The sequence below is a fragment of the Ambystoma mexicanum genome, chromosome 7q (genome assembly GCF_040938575.1).
Source record: "Ambystoma mexicanum isolate Mex_15411 chromosome 7q, UKY_AmexF1_1, whole genome shotgun sequence".
NCBI classification, from domain to species: domain Eukaryota; kingdom Metazoa; phylum Chordata; class Amphibia; order Caudata; family Ambystomatidae; genus Ambystoma; species Ambystoma mexicanum.
This window is the reverse complement of record NC_090941.1, coordinates 18693733-18718685: the sequence shown is the minus strand read 5'-3', so window position 1 is coordinate 18718685 and position 24953 is coordinate 18693733. Positions and strand designations below refer to the sequence as shown.

The window sequence follows — 24953 nt, the reverse complement described above, 5'->3', positions numbered from 1 at the left end:
CGCTGGGCCTTGCGCTGTTTGGCGCGAGTCACATAACCGTGCACGTGAAATGAACTGCGGCCCCCGCCCTCGAGAGATTAGAGCAAAGGTAAAGTTGAGCTGTGGCGTTCTTTGCTTTCTAGGCCTAATGTGACAGTGATTTATGGGGGCTGCTTTTGCTGCCCCTCACAGCACTGAGTATTGCAAGACTTAGGGGCCCGCAGCTAGAATTGAGTAAACAGCCTCTTTCTGCAGTTCATGAAGGCAACGTTTTCTGTGGGGAAAATAAAAAGCAGTTAGCTGGTGGCACCGGTTTGGTGTTGTGTATGAAACGAAGGAGGGGTTTACGTGAGCCCAGAATGGTCTTGCTGCTCAGCAGCATATTCTGATGCAGTGACAGGATTGAAAATGGCACCGCTGCTCGTGGCTCCCCAATAAGGTTGCTAATAAGTGCATAATGAGCGCAGGTCGACTCTGTTTCAAAATGTAGAAATGATTGTCAGGTTTGTTAATATTTTATTTTTTATTTATTTCTTGTAACGCGCTTCACGTCTAGAGGCATCGGTGCGCACCAATAACATAACCCGCTACGGGGGCAGAGGAATGAGTGCCGACTGTCCTCAGTCCTAGCAGCTGTACTGGGAATAGGATGTTGTCTTAAAATAACACTCTGATAATTAAATAATTCTGCTGTTTTATGTAGTGGCGCTATGACAAGGAATCTTGTTTCAGAGCACTTGGTAACCAATGTTAATTATTACTGTCCTTATTACCCACAATGTGGTACTCAGTTTAGCAACCCTGGGGGTTTGAGAGGGTGAAGGGCTGTGTTTCAAACCAATGACACTCAGCAGTGTCCTGTCACCAAAGGGAGCATATTGCTTTTGAGATATCCTCCCGGCCACAGTAACCCCTGATTTGATCAGAGTAAAGAAAATATTAGGATTCTATGAACAAAAAAAGGTTTGGGTCCTGCGGCTCTCTTAATAAATTCCATGGGTTGTTGCTTCAAGTTCTTGTCTGCTGCCGGTGCTGTTATTAATACCTACTCTGTATAGAGTCCCCACCCACTCTTCCAATTTCCCCCTCCCCTTTAGCTCTGTACCTGTTAATGATGGGTTGGAAATAGTGGCATCGGAATGTGAGTACGCATTATAGGAAAATTGATCAGAGAAGGCTCTCCGATTCACTGATATGCACGATGAATTGCACCATTAAGCGGCTTTGAAGCGGTTTTCAATGTAATATTCACCATATTTCTTTGCTGAAAGCTTTAGTGTAGTAACAGTTGAAATGATGGTGGTTGGATTCATAAATGGATTTTGCTCTCTCTGAACCTTAATCTGAAGTAATGTGAATTGTAATACTGACATCCACCCTGTCTTCTCGAGAAGCACACAGAATATGCTGTTGGTGAACATGGCGGGGACTTTGGCAGTACCTTAGGTTCTCTCTTAATAGAAAAGGGTAATGTTAAGTAGGGACTGGGCCAGATTTGTGTCCTCTTCGCCTCACCTTTCTTCCAATTCCAATATTACATAGTTATTGACAGTGTCAAGCGGATTCTGTCCTTTATTTGATTGCATCTTGACTATGTCTTTGTTAAATCAGCGTCAGCGATCAGTAGATACTAAAAGCATCATCAGCAATGAAGGTATTCAGCAAAGTTTTTATCCAGCCTTTTCGGGAATCGTTCTTGACAGTCTCTCGTAAAAAACTGTAACACAAAAGGCCACATCATCCGGTTGTGATACTCCTGAAGTGCTCTAGTTCTTTACCCCTTGGTTCACCGAAACTCTACAGTTAGGAGGAATTATTCATAAGGTCCATTCTGATCTTCGAATAGGTGAGGTTTTTATGAGAGAAATAATGTGCAGACACCTTTTTTTAAAATGTGATGATACCATTAGGAGGAATTATATGTGAAGGATTTTACTCAGGGCTTCAGGTAAGATTTTTTAGTAGGAGTATTTTACTCTCTATTTTTGTAGTTGGGAGTAAAAGGATTTGTATGTAGTAAAAAAGTAATTTCCATTCTAAATTAGGAATTTTTTAAGGAAGAAAAAATATATTTATTTAACTCTTAAAAAGATATATTTTGTGATGCATACTTCTTTGAACCCAGTAATTAAAACAAATTGAAAGGCACACGAGTGCCTAATAGTTTGAGGTGAAGGTGTAGTACTATTAGCGTTCCTTTGTGTGGCACCACTCTGCCAATATCATTGGCCCAAACATAACAGTGAAGTTGTGTGGGTGAAAAGGGAGCACTCATATGTGTCTCTTTTTTAATTTGCGTTACAAGCACCCGTTCTCTTGCAGGAATACATTGTTAGATAATCATGTTTCTAGTAAGGGGAACCTCAATGCAATATATTCTTTAAATAAGAGACTTAACAGTGTTTTCCTTTCCATCCATCCCAGTGGTTTTCCAAATGAACATCAGAGCCAACAAAGGTTGATGAAATAAATTAAGAGAAGTGACTGTAAATTGTCTGTGGTGACAAAGTATGTTGCATTATATTCTAAGGGAATTTGATTTGTTCTCACAATTCTGGTTCTGTTTAGAAATTTGTAAGGCAAATATAGTCAACATTAAATGTAAGGAGTATTACCATTAATTATGGCTCTAATGAGGCAAATCACAAATATTTCAGTAAAAATGCACTATGGAAGTCATAATCAGTGTCTTGTATCCCATCAAGTACAATGAACTAAATGAATTACTTAAGTTCTAAATTATTTTATTATGAGCACTTTATCCCCACTTCGAAAACATTGGCTAGCATTCCTACAAGTTCCCTAAATGTGATAAAGACGTCATTAATATCAGCACAGTGCACACATTAGAGCACGGAGTAATGATTGAGGTGCTGATTTGTTTTGGTCCCAAGGTTTTGAAATTCTATCATCATTTATCTATAACTTTGAATATTTGTGACTTAACAGCAATTTTACCATCTTACTGTAGGAGTAGATTTAGTCTCACTGTTTTGAAATGCTGCACAGTGATATCTAAAAAAAAAACACGTAAAAAAGGGTGTCCACAAACATGATTGGAGAGCAGTTTTGCTTTTGATTAATTGAAAAATTATCAAATTATCTTTAATGAATTGAAAAATTATAATCCCCATTTGTGTGAACTTTTTGATAGTATCCCTCTTTGGTTATTTTTAGCATGCAGTGACGGGCAAGCACTACTAGGCTGAACATGTGTGCGCCTCCTGCATGCTTTGGATCCTGAAAGTGTCTTCTGGATGCCTCATATTGGAGTATCCTAAGTGTGTCCTCCCGCACAAGAAACACACATTGCTGCTGAGGCATAGTCCTCTTAACATACCAGTTTACGCATTAGCATGTCTGTGCCATTACATTAGCCTTCTCACTAATTACCAAATAATGATAGGTCTTACTATAACCCAGCTGATAAACCCCACAGTGATGAGTGGCTGTGTATTCACCTCTACAATCTCAAACACTGTCTGCCGGTTGCACACCTTTCACTGAAGGAAGTCTTTAAATCACTGAGAAAGATCACCAATTTACATTGATTTTGTTTGAAACATGGTGAGATTGAGTAAGGTATTGCCATATTCAAATTCGTTGTTCATTATTTTTTTCTATTGAAAACATAGATTATTGTTGAACAAATACTAAACAAATACATAGTGATTTACTCACACAATAATGTTTGGGAATTAACTATAATTAGAATTAGTACCCGGCACGCGCTGTCCACCGGAAATACTACACGTGGATTGGCTCTTTGCCGAGCCATACCACACGGTATTCCCGTGGACGCAGGTATGTGCCTGCTTTTGTTCCCGGTGGGGGGCGTGACAGTCCCTTAGCCAATGAGGAGGCTCGAAACGGGGCAATCCCCGCTCCGAGCCTCCCCAAGGCTGGAGGCTGCCTTCGTCCCCCGGCGGGGACTCGGGTAAGTTTCTTTTTCCTCCACCCCCCTCCCCTGCAGACTATCCCCTCAAAGTCCTCCCAACCGCACTTACCTTCTTTTTTATTTTTCTCGGGAGCAAACGCGCTGGGACCACTTCTGTTCCCAGTGCGTCCGCTCCTGATGGCCGCCATGGAAAGGGAAAACGGACTATGTTTTCTCTTTCCCGGTGGGCATTTTATTTGACTTTTTAAAAAAAATCAAAACGCAGGTGCGCTCAGTCCTGTAACTAGGGGCCCCGGGGGCATTACCCGGGGCGATATTAGACCGCCGCCTCGGGTCTTATTGCCACAATATTGTACTTCTTCAGAAACCATTAAGAAAAATATCCGCCCCTCCATGAAGAGCGCATGTTTCCATTTTAAAATGGTGACCGTGGTCACATGACACTGGCGGGTCACCCCTGCCACATCTCTGGTCGGGAAGCCCTGAAGTACATACAGTGCCCAAGGGGGAGCTCCAGCTGCATCTGTGGTATGGATGCTTGCAGCCCATTCTTAGAGAGGCCACTGGTTGAGAGGTATGTGAATGGCCCGCTACACAAACTTGGCAACAGGACCATAATGTTTGCAATGCTGAATTAACTGTACAAATTGCAGGTTTAGTGGAAAGATATTTTGGGGTCGATTCATGGAATTAATGTGTGCCGAAAATTCCCGCGCAGAGGTGCCAAAACGTGCAAATCGCAGGAAAAGTGCGAAAATCGCAGTGCAAGTGCGAAAATCGCAGGAAAACCAGCGCACAGCGATTCATGGAAGTCCGTGTGCGAGAAAAACATTGGATGTGCGCTAAAAATGTGCGCCGCGCACGCCGGCGCACAGGTCATCCAACAGCATGCGCCACGGCCACTGCGAAATCGCACATAGCGCGGCGCACATCACAAAAGTAGGCGGAACACGGGGCGTAACACTCGGAATGGGGAACAACGCGTGAAAATATGGGCGTCACGGGGGAAGTACAGGAGGCAAATGCGCGGAACGCCCACACGCTCGCCTACAACCCGTATTCATGGAATCGAATAGGGCAAACCAGCGCACGGTCAAAGACGCGCACAGGGCCAAACAAGTACGCCACAAGAAAGCAGGCGGTAGCGCCCCTGCGACTGAAAAAAATGTGCGCCAAAATGTGCGCTAACAAAAAGCACCCATATACAGCCATGATGAATGGCCCATACAGTGGCCCTCTAGGACAAATGAGGTGCAAAGGGGCACCGACAAACACGGACACCCGCGGTGTGAAAAATAGCGTGTCCGCGTGTTCCTGGGTGCGGGGGAAGTTCCACACGCAATTGGCCTGGGTAGGTGGGGGTGCGTGGGAAGTTCCACACGCGATTGGCCTGGGTACGTGTACTACGGGGTGCGCGGGAAGTTCCACACGCGATTGGCCTGGGTACGTGTATTCCGAGGTGCGCGGAAGATTCACACGCGATTTCTGCAGGGTATGTGTATTTCGTTTGTCCCGGGGAATGCTACACGTGATTTGGGCCATGTGGGTCCCCCCAGGTGTTCCCTCTACACCCTCCACGGCCCCTGGAGGCAGCCCACACCACAGGCTACTACCCTGCACCCCTGCTCATGTCCCACAGGCAACCCATCCACCATGGCCATGCCCACCAGCCAACCCACATGTAACCTTGCACTACTGATCACCAACACATGTCTCCCACCACCCCATCCCCCAGCAGTGCAGGGGCAGCCTCCACCAGGCCCCCACTCATGTCTCCCACCACCCACACCCCCCAGCAGTGCAGGGGCAGCCTCCACCAGGCCCCCACTCATGTCTCCCATCACCCCCACCCCCCAGCCACCAGGGGCAGCCTCCACCAGGCCCCCACTCATGTCTCCCATCACCCCCACCCCCCAGCCACCAGGGGCAGCCTCCACCAGGCCCCCACTCATGTCCCCTATTACCCCCACTCCCAGCAGTGCAGGGGCAGCCTCCACCAGGCCCCCACCCATGTCTCCCACCACCCCCACCCCCCAGCAGTGCAGGGGCAGCCTCCACCAGGCCCCTACTCATGTCCAACTCATGTCTCCCACCACCCCCACCCCCCAGCAGTGCAGGGGCATCCTCCAACAGGCCCCCACTCATGTCTCCCACCGCCCCCACCCCCCAGCAGTGCAGGGGCAGCCTCCACCAGGCCCCTACTCATGTCCAACTCATGTCTCCCACCACCCCCACCCCCCAGCAGTGCAGGGGCAGCCTCCACCAGGCCCCCACTCATGTCTCCGACCACCCCCACCCCCCAGAAGTGCAGGGGCAGCCTCCACCAGGCCCCCACCCATGTCTACCACCACCCCACCCCCCAGCCACCAGGGGCAGCCTCCACCAGGCCCCCACTCATGTCCCCTATTACCCCCACCCCTAGCAGTGCAGGGGCAGCCTCCACCAGGCCCCCACTCATGTCCCCATGCACCCCCACCCCCCAGCAGTGCAGGGGCAGCCTCCACCAGGCCCATACCCATGTCTACCACCACCCCCACCCCCCAGCAGTGCAGGGGCAGCCTCCACCAGGCCCACACTCATGTCTCCCATCACCCCCACCCCCCAGCCACCACCAGGGGCAGCCTCCACCAGGCCCCCACTCATGTCTCCCACCACCCCCACCCCCCAGCAGTGCAGGGGCAGCCTCCACCAGGCCCCCACCCATGTCTACCACCACCCCACCCCCCAGCAGTGCAGGGGCAGCCTCCACCAGGCCCCCACTCATGTCTCCCATCACCCCCACCCCCCAGCCACCAGGGGCACCCTCCACCAGGCCCCCACTCATGTCTCCCACCACCCCCACCTCCCAGCAGTGCAGGGGCAGCCTCCACCAGGCCCCCACTCATGTCTCCCACCACCCCCACCCCCCAGCCACCAGGAGCAGCCTCCACCAGGCCCCCACTCATGTCTCCCACCACCCCACCCCCCAGCAGTGCAGGGGCAGCCTCCACCAGGCCCCCACTCATGTCTCCCACCATCCCCACCCCCCAGCAGTGCAGGGGGAGCCTCCACCAGGCCCCCACCCATGTCTACCAACACCCCACCCCCCAGCCACCAGGGGCAGCCTCCACCAGGCCCCCACTCATGTCCCCTATTACCCCCACCCCCAGCAGTGCAGGGGCAGCCTCCACCAGGCCCCCACTCATGTCTCCCACCCCCCACCCACCCCCAGCAGTGCAGGGGCAGCCTCCACCAGGCCCCCACTCATGTCCAACTCATGTCTCCCACCACCCCCACCCCCCAGCAGTGCAGGGGCAGCCTCCACCAGGCCCCCACTCATGTCTCCCACCACCCCCACCCCACAGAAGTGCAGAGGCAGCCTCCACCAGGCCCCCGCCCATGTCTACCACCACCCCTACCCCCCAGCCACCAGGGGCAGCCTCCACCAGGCCCCCACTCATGTCTCCCATCACCCCCACCCCCCAGCCACCAGGGGCACCCTCCACCAGGCCCCCACTCATGTCTCCCACCACCCCCACCTCCCAGCAGTGCAGGGGCAGCCTCCACCAGGCCCCCACTCATGTCTCCCACCACCCCCACCCCCCAGCCACCAGGAGCAGCCTCCACCAGGCCCCCACTCATCTCTCCCACCACCCCACCCCCCAGCAGTGCAGGGGCAGCCTCCACCAGGCCCCCACTCATGTCTCCCACCATCCCCACCCCCCAGCAGTGCAGGGGGAGCCTCCACCAGGCCCCCACCCATGTCTACCACCACCCCACCCCCCAGCCACCAGGGGCAGCCTCCACCAGGCCCCCACTCATGTCCCCTATTACCCCCACCCCCAGCAGTGCAGGGGCAGCCTCCACCAGGCCCCCACTCATGTCCCCCACCCCCCACCCACCCCCAGCAGTGCAGGGGCAGCCTCCACCAGGCCCCCACTCATGTCCAACTCATGTCTCCCACCACCCCCACCCCCCAGCAGTGCAGGGGCAGCCTCCACCAGGCCCCCACTCATGTCTCCCACCACCCCCACCCCACAGAAGTGCAGAGGCAGCCTCCACCAGGCCCCCACCCATGTGTACCACCACCCCCACCCCCCAGCCACCAGGGGCAGCCTCCACCAGGCCCCCACTCATGTCTACCACCACCCCCACCCCCCAGCCACCAGGGGCAGCCTCCACCAGGCCCCCACTCATGTGCCCTATTACCCACACCACCCAGCAGTGCAGGGGCAGCCTCCACCAGGCCCCCACTCATGGTCCCATGCACCCCCACCCCCCAGCAGAGCAGGGGCAACCTCCACCAGGCCCCCACCCATGTCTACCACCACCTCCACCCCCCAGCCACCAGGGGCAGCCTCCACCAGGCCCCCACTCATGTCCCCTATTACCCCCACCCCCCAGCAGTGCAGGGGCAGCCTCCACCAGGCCCCCACTCATGTCCCCATGCACCCCCACCCCCCAGCAGTGCAGGGGCAGCCTCCACCAGGCCCCCACCCATGTCTACCACCACGCCCACCCCCCAGCCACCAGGGGCAGCCTCCACCAGGCCCCCACTCATGTCCCCTATTACCCCCACCCCCAGCAGTGCAGGGGCAGCCTCCACCAGGCCCCCACTCATGTCCCCCTGCACCCCCACACCCCAGCCGTGCGATTTGCCTGGGTACGTGTACTTCGGGGTGCGCGGGAAGTTCCACACGCGATTGGCCTGGGTATGTGTACCTCGGGGTGCGCGGGAAGTTCCACACGCGATTTGCCTGGGTACGTGTACTTCGGGGTGCGCGGGAAGTCCCACATGCGATTGGCCTGGGTACGTGTACTTCGGGGTGTGCGTGAACTTCCACACGCGATTTGCCTGGGTACGTGTACTTCGGGGTGTGCGGGAAGTTCCACACGCGATTGGTGGAAATACACGTGTGCTCTGTCATCACGTGTAATGAGGGAAACACCCGCGCGCCTCACGTCACAGACGCGCTCACGCGCTAAGGGCCTTTGGTCCAATGAAATCGCATATGCGTGCTGACGTGCATACGCGCTAAGGGCCTTTCCTCGATTTACACGCAGACGTGCAGGATTTTCACGTGCCAAATCACTCCGTATCAAGCTGGCCATGCGTAAGTACACGGAAGACCACGCTCCTGCCCAAAAGGCCAAATTACTGCCCCCCAGAGCCCTGAGCAGCCTCCCACGAGCCATCTGCTGTTGCCTGTCAGGCTGAGAGGTCCTGTGTCCGCGGGAGCTGCTGAACCCCCGACAATCCCCCTGAAATGTAATTCTCAGAACTAGGTTTCAATTCAGCTCTGCAAACTACACCCCAAAGGGAAAGGGGGAAGTGGATAACAAAACAACACCAGGCTGACTGCGTCAAGGCTAACCAAAGCTGAACCTGCAGAGCATATAAGAAAAGCAGATACAAATCCTTGTATTACTTACTCAACCTTAAGAGTGGAAAGACTTTAAATCCTTAACTAATAATTAAGAATCATACCTGGTTCTTCTCTTGAAATTTCTTAGAGAAGCTTGAAAAGAAGCTGAAAATCTCTCTTACTTGAGACTCTTGAAATTCACAGCAACTTCTTAATTAGAGCAAAACTGGAAGGTTTTGCTCTTTGCCTTTTTTCCAAAAAATTCACTAGTTGCCCAGTTAAATAGTCTTTATCTTTTCTTTCTTTTTCTTTCAAACTTTTCTTTTGTTTTCAAACTTTTTACAATTCAATAAAGTTTGTGAATTCTTGAAGAAACACGTGCAAAACACACACGCGGATAATCTCAATTCAGAAGATTTGCACGTTTAAAACTTCCTGCGTTGAAGAACACGCACACTGTAAGAAAAGTCCACGCGCAGAAAAAACACACGCGCTTGTAAAAACATGCGAAACAGAATTCACGCGCAAAAGAGTTCACACGCGGTCGAGTACATGCGTTAAAACACACGCGCAGGAAACCACACGCGCAATTGAGTTCTCGCGCTGAAGCACACGTGCTTAAAAACACACGCGCTATAGAGTTCTCACGTGGCAAACAGATCCTCGCATTGGGAAGCACACGCGCTAAGAAAACACACGTGCTATAAAGTTCTCATGCGTCAAACAGATCCTCGCGCTTGGAAGCACACGCGCTAAGAAAAGCACACGCGCTATAGAGTTCTCACGCGGCAAACAGATCCTCGCGCTTGGAAGCACACGCGATACGAAAAACACACGCGCTATATAGTTCTCACGCGGCAAACAGATCCTCGCGCTGGGAAGCACACGCGCTAAGAAAACATACGCGCTATAGAGTTCTCACGCGGCAAACAGATCCTCGCGCTGGGAAACACACGCGCTAAGAAAACGCACGTGCTATAGAGTTCTAACGCGGCGAGCCGATTCTCGCGCTACGAATCACATACGCTGGAAAACACTCGCTCGCGCAAAGGTTCAAAAATATAAATTCAAAGGTTAAATTTTACGAGTTCTCACTTAAATGTCATTAAGATAAACAGAGCTGCAGTTTAAAACAAAGTCACTTATCTCCAGCACAATTTCTTAAAGATCTTCAGAGTTTCCTGTCTTCAAAACGAATTCCTGACAGCTGATAGCTTCTCCTGAAACCCCCAAGAAAGTAGCCGCTCAACTGCTAACGCCTGAAGGAATAAAATCCACCAGGCCCAAGTCTAAAGCAGGAGCAGCCACTAAACACGTCCTCTCAGCTGGGGTTTTGATGATGAAAGGCAAAGAGTGACAGTTTAGAATGTTCATTGTTGTTCAGCAGTGTTTTCCAACCAATCAGAGCTGTCACTGTGAAACTCCATTTTGCCTTGGGTCAGAACCAGGATTCTGAATCAGGAAGTTAAGGCCAAACCAACTACAATAGAAAACTTCCCACCCACACAAGGCTAATCTAAAAAGGATAATAAAAGAGAAATAATGGGAAAGAAACTTGAATAAGGGAAAATAGTCTGAATAGGGGAAGGAAACCTGACACTGTCTGCCTGCCTGCCTGCTGCCACCGTGCCCTGCCATTTGGTGCCTGCACATCAGCCATCTGCAGGGGTCCATTTGCTGTGTCCACCCCTGCTGGAACAGAAGACTCCCGACTGGGATACCATTGCTCCACAGCCCAGCCCCAGGACCCAGTTGCCCACCCACTCCTGCCTCTGGGGTTGCCATGTCGGGCAATGCGACATCTGGCACCACTGGCAACCCCCGGCCAGAGAGGCAAAGGGGCACCAGTTTCACTGCCACCGAAGTTGGTGTCCTGGTGGAGCAAGTCCTGGGGCAGTATGATGCCCTCTTCGGAAGTAAGCACGCCAACAAGGAAGGACGGACTCGGATCTGGACGGACATCGTGACTGCCATCAACGCGGAGGGGGTGGCAGTCCGCGACTACCAACATGTCAAGAAGCGCTGGGATGACTGCAGGTCCAGGACCCTCTTGAAGGCCCGGCGCCTCGTGGAGGGGGGCCGGGGCCGCATGAGTAACATCCAGATGAGGGTCCTGGAACGCGTAGGCCCAGCGCTCCACGCCCAGATCCTTGAGAGGCAGACCCGTCTGGAGTTGAGCGGTAAGTGGCCAAGCATTGCTGTGTGAGACAGGGCATGTCGCAGTGTGCTGGTTGTCTGATACTTGCCTGTATGTGTGACATAGGCCATGTATGCATGTGTGTGTGCAGGGACGTCATGCATGTGAGACCAGTAATGTGTGAACCACACGGTTGGTGCATGTGTTCAAATGCAACATGGGTTGCCCTATGCGGAATGGCCACATGAAAGCATGCCAGTCTCTGTTCCTGGACATGGGTGAGGGATGGGTGCTGATGCCATGTACATGTATGCTGTCCATGTCTGTGTGTCTGACCTGCGTGTCTGTGACTTGTGAATGCCAGGGATGCATGACACATGTCTGTCGCAATGTTCAGGTTCACTGATGCAGCCTAGTCATCCTTGTATCCACTGTGTCTGTGGTGTACAAGGCCAGATGGATGAAACTAGGGTGAAGTGTGTGCATGTGATAGGCATGGCCCATGATGCATGTGAGTTCCAAAACAACAGTGTATGTTTCAAGAATCACTTGGACATGTATGCTAATGTCCATAGCATGCGCCATGCCTGTTACCGCATGTGTTTTACTTGCACTGAGCCATGTGTTGTGGAGGGACATGATGGAAGTGATCTTTGACAGTGCCACTCATCTGTTATTGCTTCCTGTCTAGGGGACCATTGTACAGTACCCTGATGCTTGTGTTCTATGTCTCCCTCTACACAGCGCCACATGAAGAAGAGGGCGGAGACGGCTCTGTGGAGCAAAGCGGCGGGGATGCCCCCACGGTTGCAGCGGAAGGGGTGGGTGAGCCCCCACAGGGGCTTGCAACGGCAGAAGACGGGGTGGAGCCATCCAGGTTGGTGGTTTCCACAGAGGAGGAGGAGGTCGCTACTGAGACGCACATGGGGCCTGGTGGGGGCATCCCTGCTGGTGCAAGTGTTGCAGTCGAGGGGCAGGGGCAGGAGGCAGCACAGGTCACCGTGGAGGGGCCTGTGCATGTCACTGTCCATGACACTGTGACTGCACAACCATGCACCACCAGGGATGCCCCATCCCAGGCCCGTCCGCAGGTAGGGGGGATGTCCATGTCATCTGACTCCCCTCCACCTGCGGACGAGGGGACCCCCGGCCGTATGGAGAAGGTCCTGATTGGTGTCGCGTTGCGCACAGGTGCAATTCGTGATGAGGTGCGTGCTTCCCGGGAGGAGCATGCACGTCATCACGGAGAGCACCGTGCCGACGTGGCCCAGTTGGGAACGGCCATGGTCGGGGGTTTCCTACAAGTGTCGGCCAATCTGGCGACCCTCTCCTCCTCTGTGGAGACTATGCACCAGTCAATCTCCATGCCGTCTTCCGGCCCAGATGCCACCAGGGCCCCCTGTGGACCTGCCCCGACCAATGCAGCCGGCTCGGTGGGGATCCCATCCCTGCCACAGTCGGGAGTTGGAGGTCCAGCAGGGGTGGACACACCAGCAACTGGACCCCAGCAGATGGAGGATGTGACGGCATCATCGGGCAGGGCACGTGCACGACGGCGTCGGTGGATACCATCAGCCTGGATGCCGTCGTGCTGGCACAGGCAGTTGCGTCGGAGGCAGCAGCAGGCTCGACGTGGGAGGCATCATGGCTCGGGGCCATCAACATTAGGGGTGCAGGCATCGGCCGGAGGGCAGGAGAACTCTGGAATGGGAGTGGCTTCCGTGTGGGAGCGGTTGGGCCAGCAGATAGGTGCGGAGCAGCAGCGGGCAGAGGAGGAACGGCTCACAATGGTCAGAGCGGAGAACTCCATGCGGAGGGCGCTGAGGCGGGCTGAGTGCCTCGAGGGTCTTTGCCGGGAGTTGGAGCTGGACACTGCTTTATCCCTGCGAGACCTCGGGCCCGGGAACATGCCCCCCTCCAAGCCATTGAACAGGAGTTCAATGATGTCCTGGCCCATGACAACATCCAGTGAGCAGTTGGACTAGCCCGCTGCCCATGTAAATAGTTATGTAGTTAGTGTTAGGTTTCCTTTGTTTTTGCATTTTCTTTGGACCTTTTGGACAATGGGCCACATTTTTGTATATAGTTATTTTTTATTAGGTAGTGTTGTTAGATAGGTTTCATTTCTTTTGTTGGGATCATGGACCCTGGCTTGTTCACCTGTACATAGTTCACTGTTGGATTTTCTTTTCTTTTTACAATTTACCCATGGAGCAATGACTTTCAAATATAATTTCCCATTGGATTTTCTTTTCTGGACTGTGACTTTGGACACCATTCCTTTGGATTCTGATTTTTGGTTTTGCATTTTTTCATGGACATGCTTCTTTTTACTTTTTTTACATTCCCATTTCTGTTAGTTTATTTTTGATTCAATTCATGTTTCCTTCAATACATATTTTTTGATCAAACTTCAATGTGTAGTATCATCTCATTGGTTTCATGCATATCATGATATGGGTTTTGAGATTCACTGACACCCATTGGGTGTATGTGAGGGACATGTGTTTGTTTCCAAACTTGCAATTGCTGCTCTTTCATGTTATTGCCATTTCTGAGTGGGTGGATGCAATACTCGGGTGGGTGTTTTGCATTTGGAGGCTGACCATAGGGACCAGGGATCTAGATTGTGATGACATGTTGGCTGGGGAACATGAGTTGGACATGAGTAGGGGCCTGCTGGCAGGTGCCCCACAGTGCTGGGGGGTGGGGGTGCAGGGGAACATGAGTTGGACATGAGTGGGGGCCTGGTGGAGGCTGCCCCTGCACTGCTGGGGGGTGGGGGTGGTGGTAGACATGGGTGGAGCCCTGGTGGAGGCTGCCCCTGGTGGCTGGGGGGTGGGGGTGGTGGTAGACATGAGTGGGGGCCTGGTGGAGGCTGCCCCTGGTGGCTGGGGGGTGGGGGTGGTGGTAGACATGAGTGGGGGCCTGGTGGAGGCTGCCCCTGCACTGCTGGGGGGTGGGGGTGGTGGTAGACATGGGTGGGGCCCTGGTGGAGGCAGCCCCTGGTGGCTGGGTGATGGAGGCGGTGGTAGACATGAGTGGGGGCATGGTGGAGGCTGCCCCTGCACTGCTGGGGGGTGGGGGTGTTGGTAGACATGGGTGGGGCCCTGGTGGAGGCTGCCCTTGGTGGCTGGGGGCTGGGGGTGGTGGTAGACATGAGTGGGGGCCTGGTGGAGGCTGCCCCTGCACTGCTGGGGGTGGGGGTGGTGGTAGACATGGGTGGGGCCCTGGTGGAGGCTGCCCCTGGTGGCTGGGGGGTGGGGGTGGTGGTAGACATGAGTGGGGGCCTGGTGGAGGCTGCCCCTGCACTGCTGGGGGGTGGGGGTGGTGGTAGACATGGGTGGGGCCCTGGTGGAGGCTGCCCCTGGTGGCTGGGGGGTGGGGGTGGTGGTAGACATGAGTGGGGGCCTGGTGGAGGCTGCCCCTGCACTGCTGGGGGTGGGGGTAATAGGGGACATGAGTGGGGGCCTGGTGGAGGCTGCCCCTGCACTGCTGGGGGGTGGGGGTGGTGGTAGACATGGGTGGGGCTCTGGTGGAGGCTGCCCCTGGTGGCTGGGGGTGGGGGTGGTCGTAGACATGAGTGGGGGCCTGGTGGAGGCTGCCCCTGCACTGCTGGGGGGTGGGGGTAATAGGGGACATGAGTGGGGGCCTGGTGGAGGCTGCCCCTGGTGGCTGGGGGGTGGGGGTGCTGGGAGACAGGAGTGGGAGCCTGGTGGAGGGTGCCCCTGACTGCTGGGGGGTAGGGAGTGCAGGGAGACAGGAGTGGGGGCCTGGTGGAGGGTGCCCCTGACTGCTGGGGGGTGGGGTGGTGGTAGACATGAGTGGGGGCCTGGTGGAGGCTGCCCCTGCACTGCTGGGGGGTGGGGTGGTGGGAGACATGAGTGGGGGCCTGGTGGAGGCTGCCCCTGGTGGCTGGGGGGTGGGGGTGCAGGGAGACAGGAGTGGGGGCCTGGTGGAGGCTGCCCCTGCTCTGCTGGGGGGTGGGGGTGGTGGTAGACATGGGTGGGGCCCTGGTGGAGGCTGCCCCTGCACTGCTGGGGGGTGGGGGTGCAGGGAGACACGAGTGGGGGCCTGTTGGAGGCTGCCCCTGCACTGCTGGGGGGTGGGGGTGATGGGAGACATGAGTGGGGGCCTGGTGGAGGCTGCCCCTGGTGGCTGTGGGGTGGGGGTAATAGGGGACATGAGTGGGGGCCTGGTGGAGGCTGCCCCTGCACTGCTGGGGGGTGGGGGTAATAGGGGACATGAGTGGGGGCCTGGTGGAGGCTGCCCCTGGTGGCTGGGGGGTGGGGGTGGTGGTAGACATGGGTGGGGCCCTGGTGGAGGCTGCCCCTGGTGGCTGGGGGGTGGGGGTGGTGGTAGACATGAGTGGGGGCCTGGTGGAGGCGGCCCCTGCACTGCTGGGGGGTGGGGGTGGTGGTAGACATGGGTGGGGCCCTGGTGGAGGCTGCCCCTGGTGGCTGGGGGTGGGGGCGGTGGGAGACATGAGTGGGGGCCTGGTGGAGGCTGCCCCTGCACTGCTGGGGGGTGGGGGTAATAGGGGACATGAGTGGGGGCCTGGTGGAGGCTGCCTCTGGTGGCTGGGGGGTGGGGGTGGTGGTAGACATGGGCGGGGCCCTGGTGGAGGCTGCCCCTGGTGGCTGGGGGGTAGGGGTGGTGGTAGACATGAGTGGGGGCCTGGTGGAGGCTGCCCCTGCACTGCTGGGGGGTGGGGGTGGTGGTAGACATGGGTGGGGCCCTGGTGGAGGCTGCCCCTGGTGGCTGGGGGGTGGGGGTGGTGGTAGACATGAGTGGGGGCCTGGTGGAGGCTGCCCCTGCACTGCTGGGTGGTGGGGGTAATAGGGGACATGAGTGGGGGCCTGGTGGAGGCTGCCCCTGGTGGCTGGGGGGGTGGGGGTGCTGGGAGACAGGAGTGGGAGCCTGGTGGAGAGTGCCCCTGACTGCTGGGGGGTAGGGGGTGCAGGGAGACAGGAGTGGGGGCCTGGTGGAGGGTGCCCCTGACTGCTGGGGGGTGGGGTGGTGGTAGACATGAGTGGGGCCTGGTGGAGGCTGCCCCTGGTGGCTGGGGGGTGGGGGTGGTGGGAGACATGAGTGGGGGCCTGGTGGAGGCTGCCCCTGGTGGCTGGGGGGTGGGAGTGGTGGGAGACATGAGTTGGACATGAGTGGGGGCCTGGTGGAGGGTGCCCCTGACTGCTGGGGGGTGGGGGTGCTGGGAGACATGCATTGTTGATCAGTAGTGCAAGGTGACATGTGGTTTGGCTGGGGGGCATGCCCATGGTGGATGGGCTGCCTGCGGGACATGAGCAGGGGTGCAGGGTAGTCCCCCGTTGTGTGGGCTGCCTGCAGGGGCCGTGGAGGTTGTAGAGCGAACACCTGAGAGGACCCACACGGCCAATTCACGTGCAGTACTCCCCAGAACCCCTGAAATACACGTACCCTGCTGAAATCGCGTGTGGTACTTCCCGCGCACCTCTGAAATACACGTACCCTGCTGAAATCGCGTGTGGAACTTCCCGCGCACCCCTGGAATACACATACCCTGCTCGCACTGGGCCAATCGCGTGTGGAACTTCCCGCGCACCCCTGAAATACACGTACCATGCTCGCACGGGGCAAATCGGGTGTGGAACTTCCCACGCACCCCTGAAATACACGTACCCTGCTGAAATCGCGTGTGGAACTTCCCGCACACCCCTGAAATACACGTACCCTGCTGAAATCGCGTGTGGAACTTCCCGCGCACCCCTGGAATACACGTACCTTGCTCGCACGGGGCCAATCGCGTGTGGAACTTCCCGCGCACCCCTGAAATACACGTACCCTGCTGAAATTGCGTGTGGAACTTCCCGCGCACCACTGAAATACACGTACCCTGCTGAAATCGCGTGTGGAACTTCCCACGCACCCCTGGAATACACGTACCCTGCTCGCACGGGTCCAATTGCGTGTGGAACTTCCCGCGCACCCCTGAAATACACGTACCCTGCTTGCACGGGGCCAATCGCGTGTGGAAATTCCCGCGCACCCCTGAAATACACGTACCCTGCTGAAATCGCGTGTGGAACTTCACGCGCACCCCTGTAATACACGTACCCTGCTGGAATCGCGTGTGATACTTCCCGTGCACCCCTGAAATACACGTACCCTGCTGGAATCGCATGTGATACTTCCCGTGCACCCCTGAAATACACGTACCCTGCTGATTTTGCATGTGATACTTCCCGCGCACCCTTGATGCACACGTACACAGGAAATCGCGTGTGGAACTTCCCGCGAACCACTGAAATACACGTTCCCTGCTTGGCGTTTGCTCTTTGACAGCCCTGTGAACTGGTCCAGGGTTAGCGCAGACCTTTGCGATTATTTGGGGATTTTGAAGGCTTTTCCTTGCGCGAGGGCGTTTTTGGGGGCGTAACTGGCGCTGCTGCAGGGTCGCTGCGCCACGCTGCGCCACGGCTGGTTTTGGATGCGAAAATCCATGAATACGCTGTGCGCGGAAATCGATTTTAGCGCACGCGGCTGGCGCAGACATTCGCACGGGCACACTGTGCGCCAGTCGCGTGCGCCACTTTTGTGCGAATTTCTATGAATTACCCTGTTTATCCAGTTAAATGCTTCAGGGATCTCTGGGCACATGCTGTCACGTGTGTGAATAACTGCAAGGTGTGGCTCCGCCTTTCATTCTTGTTAGGTTGGAAAATTGAGTACGATTGCAATGATGATGAAGGACCCCGTTATTACAGCACTTAGAAGTGGAAGGAAGCCGGTATTACCGCTTCATAAAACTACAATGTTATTATAACTCCTCAGGGCTGCAGTAACAAAGCAAGGGCACATGTGCTACACACATGTTGGTAACATAACATAGCATAACTTCTTTGCAGCTAATTATAATTATTATTAGTTATGGATACAGCATGACAGACGTCTCCATCCTCTAAGTGCCAGACCAGGGCTGGAGGAATCCACGCTGCATGGCATCATCTTGTTCCCAAGGCAAGCTCATTGCCCCCGACCTGCCCACCTGGCCCTACAGACATATATTGCTTTACTCTCAGAATTATGTTTTAATGGCCTGGCACCAGTCATTTTCAGCAAAACATACTTTTACTGCATAGGTTCGGACTGGAAAAATAAATAAGCCCGCCTTAATAAATTACAATTTGTGATGTAGTTGCAAAATGTAGTGCTTTTTCAATCTGGTATCTCTCTGGGTGACTCTTCGGGCTTTGCACAGCTGCTAACATTTCTGTGGACCACCCCAGCACTCATCATCAGTGGTTACATGCGTTCGGATGTGGCAGTGCTAGTTTTAGACACGAGCATCTCCCATATATTTTAAAAAAGATTGTTTAGCTGTGGCCAAATATCTGGCTTCCCAGAATTGAAAGACATTTGCGTTCAAGCGAAGTGCTGACAAGTGACAACTGCCAAACTGCAAATTACAATCAAGTTCTAATGGATTGGCGGAGGTGGGCAACATCCACCAAGCCCTTGGCACTGTAAACACAAGTTGTATATCGCTCATTTATTTACATTATGTTAAAATGATTTATTCATTTAGAAACACACTCCAATACATCACACTTTTTTTATTGTGTTGACCAGTATATAATAAATAACCACTGTTTTTGGACAGACATTGCGATCGCGTGTATCAACCTTGTTCTGCTAATTTCTGGTGCACAGAGTGAAGAAAGACCTTTTCTGATTGGCTCTTTCAATGCTTGTTGATATTGGACTAGTCTCAGGCATTTGCCCTCATCTGCTGCATCGCAAATGCTGATAAAGTCTTCAGGGTTAACTTGAGGGAATGAGGCTTTCACCACCCCACTTGCCCCCCACTCACTAGCCCAAACAACCTACTAATGAATGCTCTGGGCACAGCACTAGAATTCCCTTTTCTGGACAGATAGGAAACGATCCAATATTGAAAATAATCTTATAAACCAGGGGTCTGCAACCTTTGGCTCTCCAGATGTTTTTTGACTATAACTCCAATAATCCTGGCGAGGGATTATTGGAGTTGAAGTCCAAAACATCTGGAGAGCCCTGTTATAAACCAATGGTAGAAATTAAACATCCTTATCAGTTACCCTAGGGCACCATGCCTACACTTGTCAGGAATGGGGAGTGTTGATCGCGGCAACCCCTCGTTTTGTTCGAATATTGCTTCTACACACACATCCACACTTGCCAGTACTTCTTGCCCATTTTCATTTCAGAGCTGAGATTTCCAGTTTTCAAAGCAATCCAACCTCGGCAAGGGTCAGTGTAGACGATAGAACGGGATTTAAGAGGCCAAACTGAGATTGGCAACTGTTCTGCACATCACCACAGGCCAGCAAAATGACAAGCGACAGTGGAAATTTCAAGCAAAGCAGTCTCTTGCCTACAGTCAAACAAGACAGATGTAGCTGTGCGGCTTCACTTAGATGACTTAAGTGTGGAGGAGAACACCAGGGACACAGAGGATGCAGTGTGCCAACCCCCTAACTGCCTTGCGGCTCAGCTACTACAGTGCACGGGAGCACATTACTCCATCATATACCAGCGTGCACTTGCATATGATGACGCACTGTGAGCTAACAGCTGAACATTGCACGCATTACGCAAGTGAAGTACGACATGGCTGCCTCCAGCAGCCCAAATCTTAGTCCAATTGTTTTATGTGAGCAATGAAAATGTAAATCAATGACTTTTCAATTAAAGCTATTCAAGTTCAATATATCTTGCAACATTTCACCTCTAGTCATCTCTCTGAAATATATATATATTTTTTTTAATTTATAGACTGCTCTTCTGTATCACAAAATGAGAGTGGGGGGGCACCTACAGACCCACTTTTTTGCCCCAAAAGACCTCCCCCTTTCCTTTATTTGTCTCGATTTGTTTTATTTCTCTTGCTTTTCTCTTTTTTATTCTTTATTCCGTCTTGTTGGTTATTATTCGCATTTAATTTTAAGAAGAATTAAAAAAAAAAAGTGTCTACCAAAGTTCAGTGAGTTTTTCACGGAACTCCGTGTGCACTTTGCCAGTGAAAAGGCCTTGTATTGAAATGATTGACATGCCGGTCAATTAAATGAATGAGGTGAAATTGGAGGATACCAAAAAGGCCTGATCACAGCACTCTTCATGGAGAATGAAAACGTACAGTGTGAGTGTGCACGTCCAATTTTCTAGTTTCATGGAAAACAACATAGATAGGCATTAAACAAGCCATCATGTTTGGTTTCACTTCACCACAAGGCGTTCCACTATAAGAAAGCGTACATTCCTCCGGGGCCATACATGGAGCATTGAGGGAACAGTGCGGCACTTACTTGATGTAATATGGCACTTTGTTCGGTGAGATCGCCCGCTCCCAGGGGCCCTGGACAGAAGCTGTAAAATGAAAAAAGAGGTAGACATGGAGGTCAAGTTCAAAGAAAACAGGAAAGACAACATTAATCTTTGGAATTACAATTTTACACTCGGCCAGGCTGATATGGGCCTGTTTGCTCAGTTGCCCATGAAAGCAGGAAGGATTAACCCGCGCTTCTGAAGTTCCTATCCTAATCTGGGTGAAATTGAAGTCATCGAGGCGCAAAGATACATGTGGAAACCTCCCCCACCCCTGAAGTCCTGCCAGAGATAAAAGAGCTGAACCAGCAGCAGATATGTCTCGTGGCCTGATCCGCATATGCTTATTGGCTTCCTTCTGTCACAGGCGGCGCTTCGGTGGACAGCCATGTCAGAAGGAAGGGTGCTTTCGTTTTACTAGGATATTCAAGATGGCGGCAGGGTGGTGCACCTTGACCAGTCCTCACTGCATGATATAAAACACCTTTCAGGCCACATGTTTGCAACTGTGGGCTCTACAGAACTAAGAAGAAAACGTGTACACATGTGCTTGCCAATCTATTTTCAAAAATTGACATTTGATTCTCTTTAATCAGTGCCCAGAAGTAGCGCGTTAAAACACCCTAATAAATTAGTAGTAAGGGAAGAGTTAAGCAATAGCAACCTAAGAACCCGTGAACGATGGAGGAGAACCAGCCTTTGAGAGCCAGGAGATTTTGGCTTCAATCATTTTGCATTAATGCTCCAGCCAAGAAGTAGAAGATTGCTTTGCCTTTGAAATATGAAAATTTGACACGTGGATCGATAAACATGCCAAAACAAGTTGTCAGTCAAACCATCAAAAAACTGGAGTGAAGTAACTTAAAGCCAATCGATGTTTGACTTGACCCTCCTTCTGAGTACATCATCCTGAGCCAGGTAGCAAAAAAAAATGGAAACTTGCAGATTCAAGAAAGTTTCCTAGGCATCGCACCACTTGGGCCTGAGACACCGCACTAAACAGAGGAATTTAAAATTGCATCCGCAATCCTATTTTATATATCATGTTGCCGATGCTAGCAGCGCAAGCAGTGCAGTATTTTAATACAAGCAGTGCTTTAACTGGCACGTGAACTCGAGGGGGAGACTCTGTGAAGGGGCATGGCCTAAAGGGGTCATAGCCTAATGGGTAGAAGGTAAGTTCCACTAAGCACCTGCAGGCATCCCTTTGCAGAGGTCATCACCTCCTCACCAGAGGTCCAAGGGTGATGATCCCTGCCCCTCTTACATAAAAGGATGCCTGGCAGGTGTCAGTGCCACACCAACCCCCCTCCAGGCATCCCTTTAATTAAAAGATGCAGTGATCGAGACCATCGCACCCTTGGTGAGACAGTGATGATGCGTGCATATTTTTGCTAATGGGATGCCTTGCGGTGGTCAATGCCACATGTTTTCTTCCTTAATGGTGGTGCCAACCTTCATCAGGCGTCTCTTAGTTCAAGTCAAGCCAAATCTGTTTATTCGGATTCAAAGGACCCATCAAACAAAATGAAAAAAACATCATAAAAACAAAGCATTGGGTCATGACGTGACTCACAAACAGTAGAACAATGTATAACAGCAGAAAGCTAAAAACATAATTCATCTTAACATCACAATATTAAAATGTGCACTACTGATTAATAAAAGTGAGGGTATCAATATAAAACATACATTGCATCGTGATTTACCAGCCTCACGGCAAAGAATGGTTCTTTTATGCCATGCAATAAAAAAAAAGGCAAAGGCAACTCTGACTGTGGGGAGGGCCAGTAAAAGTAAGAGGGCCCGTCTCCATTGACGTAGGCTCCTGGATCTAAGTACATTTAGTAAATATCTTTTGGTATGTCGCCACAGAGAAGACACATTAACACAAAATGAGATAGTGATTCGAACTCTGCACACAAACATTGATCATTCCCTGTATGAGAAAACCCAGGAGATTTACCTGCAATAGCTTTAAACAGTATAACATTGAATCAGGCCTTGGTTAGCAACACCCGATAATAAGTATTGGGGACCAAAATAAGGTACTCAGCTCATCTCTTACTTAAAGGGATGCTTGCAGAGGTCAGTACCACCAATTAGAATGATAAGTCGAGACAGCCAGAAGCCAAGACATTTTTTCATAAAGCCTGAAGCTCTTGAGGCTTTAGGAAAAAGGTCTCGGTTTCTAGTGTCCTAGCTTTTCTTTCCATAATGGTAGTGCTTGCCCCTGCACATCTCTTAGTTAAAGGGATGCTTTGCAAGTGCAGGACCCACCATTATGGAAGTAACACCCTTTTTTTCTAAAGCATGACGCTCTTGCGCTTGAGCGAAAGCCTCAGGCTTTAGAAAAAAAGATCTTGGCCTCTAGCAGCCAAAGTGACTGGGCTGTCAGAGGAGTTTAGGGAGCCCCAGCAGTGCCATGACTCTGACACATTTTTTGGAGACTGCAAGGACTCTAACCTGGCCAGCCCCGGCCCACTTAAAGCATGGAATAAAAGGTAAAACCATGTTTATCAATTCACCAACTCCTGTTCAGTGGTGGTGCAATAACATTGATATAAGGTAGATTATATTTCTGCCCTATGGTAATGGTGATTACATATTCTAAAGCTTCAAATGCAACCATAAAGGTACCTCCCCCAAGTGCACTGATGGTGGAACAGTTTTCAGATAGCTGGATTCTGCTTGCTCCTGTAAACTGTAGTAACCATTCTGTTTATCGACCTTTACCCTGTCAGAGGGTTTCCAGACCTTACTTTACAGACGGAAAATGAGAAGCAAGTGCTTAACTGAGTTATCTTGCTGGCAGCAATTTGCTAAAATAATTTTTGCCTCTTCTGTTATTTGTTCTCGCTCTTTTTCAGTTACTTAAAGGCAGACTGTCAAGTCTCAATTAAGCAATATCGTTTGAGCGAGCCATGCTTGGCCAGAATTGTTCTCTCAGATACCAGTAAAAATAATCAAAGCATTTACAACCGCAAACGTAGGAACACCTACTTTTTATGGGAGACCAAAAATCTATTAACACCAGTGCTCATTGTCTTGAAAGCACTGGCCACTAGGAACCCTATAGTCAGGCAAAGAACCATTTTGAAATACCATATTTAACATGAGATCCTACAAGGACCTGTCAGTGTGGTATGAGTTTTTGACTCAGGTTTGACATTTTCTGTGACAAAATCTTCTGTTTGTCTATGGGGACTTCCAAGGGTTTGACTAAGAGGGCCAGGTACCCTCCGTCCCACACAAAGGCACATTAAATGGCACAGAGGTGCTATGGATAGAATCCTGCTGTCACTGTGAGACATGCATGGTATCAAGAGAGACACAGACTCAAAGAGGCTAGTTTCAAAACCTTTATTAACTAAGATAGGAGCAGAGAGATTATGAAGTGGCCCAAGATACCAGGACATGAAGAGAGATAGGTTTGAGGAGCTAAACCTCTATGGCACGGGTTTAGAACCTTTGGCACTTGTCGGGGGGAAATTCTGCCGGGGTCGGCCGGGCCGTCCGCAGACCTCCGGGCAGGGAGGCCCCAACTCCTCCCGTATATCCCAGATGAGATAGAGTATGAGACACACACAAGGAGCAAGGTGACTCTGCTGTTTATTAGACAAAACGGCAGGGATGGGTCAAGGAGCGTACGCGTTCGTCCTGACACACACACAATCGTGGGGCTCGCAGGCCCTTTTACTGTATTATGACGCGCTACTTGCGTCACTTCAGAAAGTTAACAAAAAACCTATCGCCACTCTTAATTGGTTGCTCGAGTGGTAGGGTTAGTATAGCACACATATAGAGAACGATGTTAGTGGACAAAGGGTAGTCAGGTGGTATATCTGGGTTGTCCCTACAATTAGATACATGAGAATTGTTACATGATGACTCCTGGGGATTGGTTAACATTACTGACGCCAGTGATAGGAGCCCCATGTTCTGATTGGTGCGCCCGTGAGCTTCCCAGCCTGGGACCACCGCTGTTCCCAGCTCTCGGTGTACCTGCAAGTTGCAACAGTGTTTCACTATGGGTACGTGCAGACAATGTGAGGACTTATTCATAGCTGGAAGGCTGACCGCTCCCACTGTCGCAGATGTCCATTGAGCCTTTCATGTGTATCTGCCTGTGTCCCGTAGCGATAGATCCAGACGCCTCTACTCTCCTGGGTTTGGCATCTCGTCAGGTTCGGCTTGGTCACGTGGGGAGGGACCGTGAAAGAGGCAGAATTCTGCACAATTAATATTGTTT

General features: G+C 52.2%; 1 protein-coding gene across 11 annotated transcripts in view; it reads right to left on the bottom strand.

Moving 5' to 3' along the window:
- The window catches only part of DMD (dystrophin), a 7616828-nt gene that overhangs the window by 909004 nt on the left and 6682871 nt on the right, over positions 1-24953 (bottom strand). For all 11 annotated transcript variants that reach the window (XM_069639082.1, XM_069639084.1, XM_069639079.1 and 8 more), the window contains one exon: positions 20683-20743. In XM_069639082.1, the coding sequence (XP_069495183.1) occupies positions 20683-20743 (61 nt within the window). The remainder of the gene's footprint in view (positions 1-20682; positions 20744-24953) is intronic.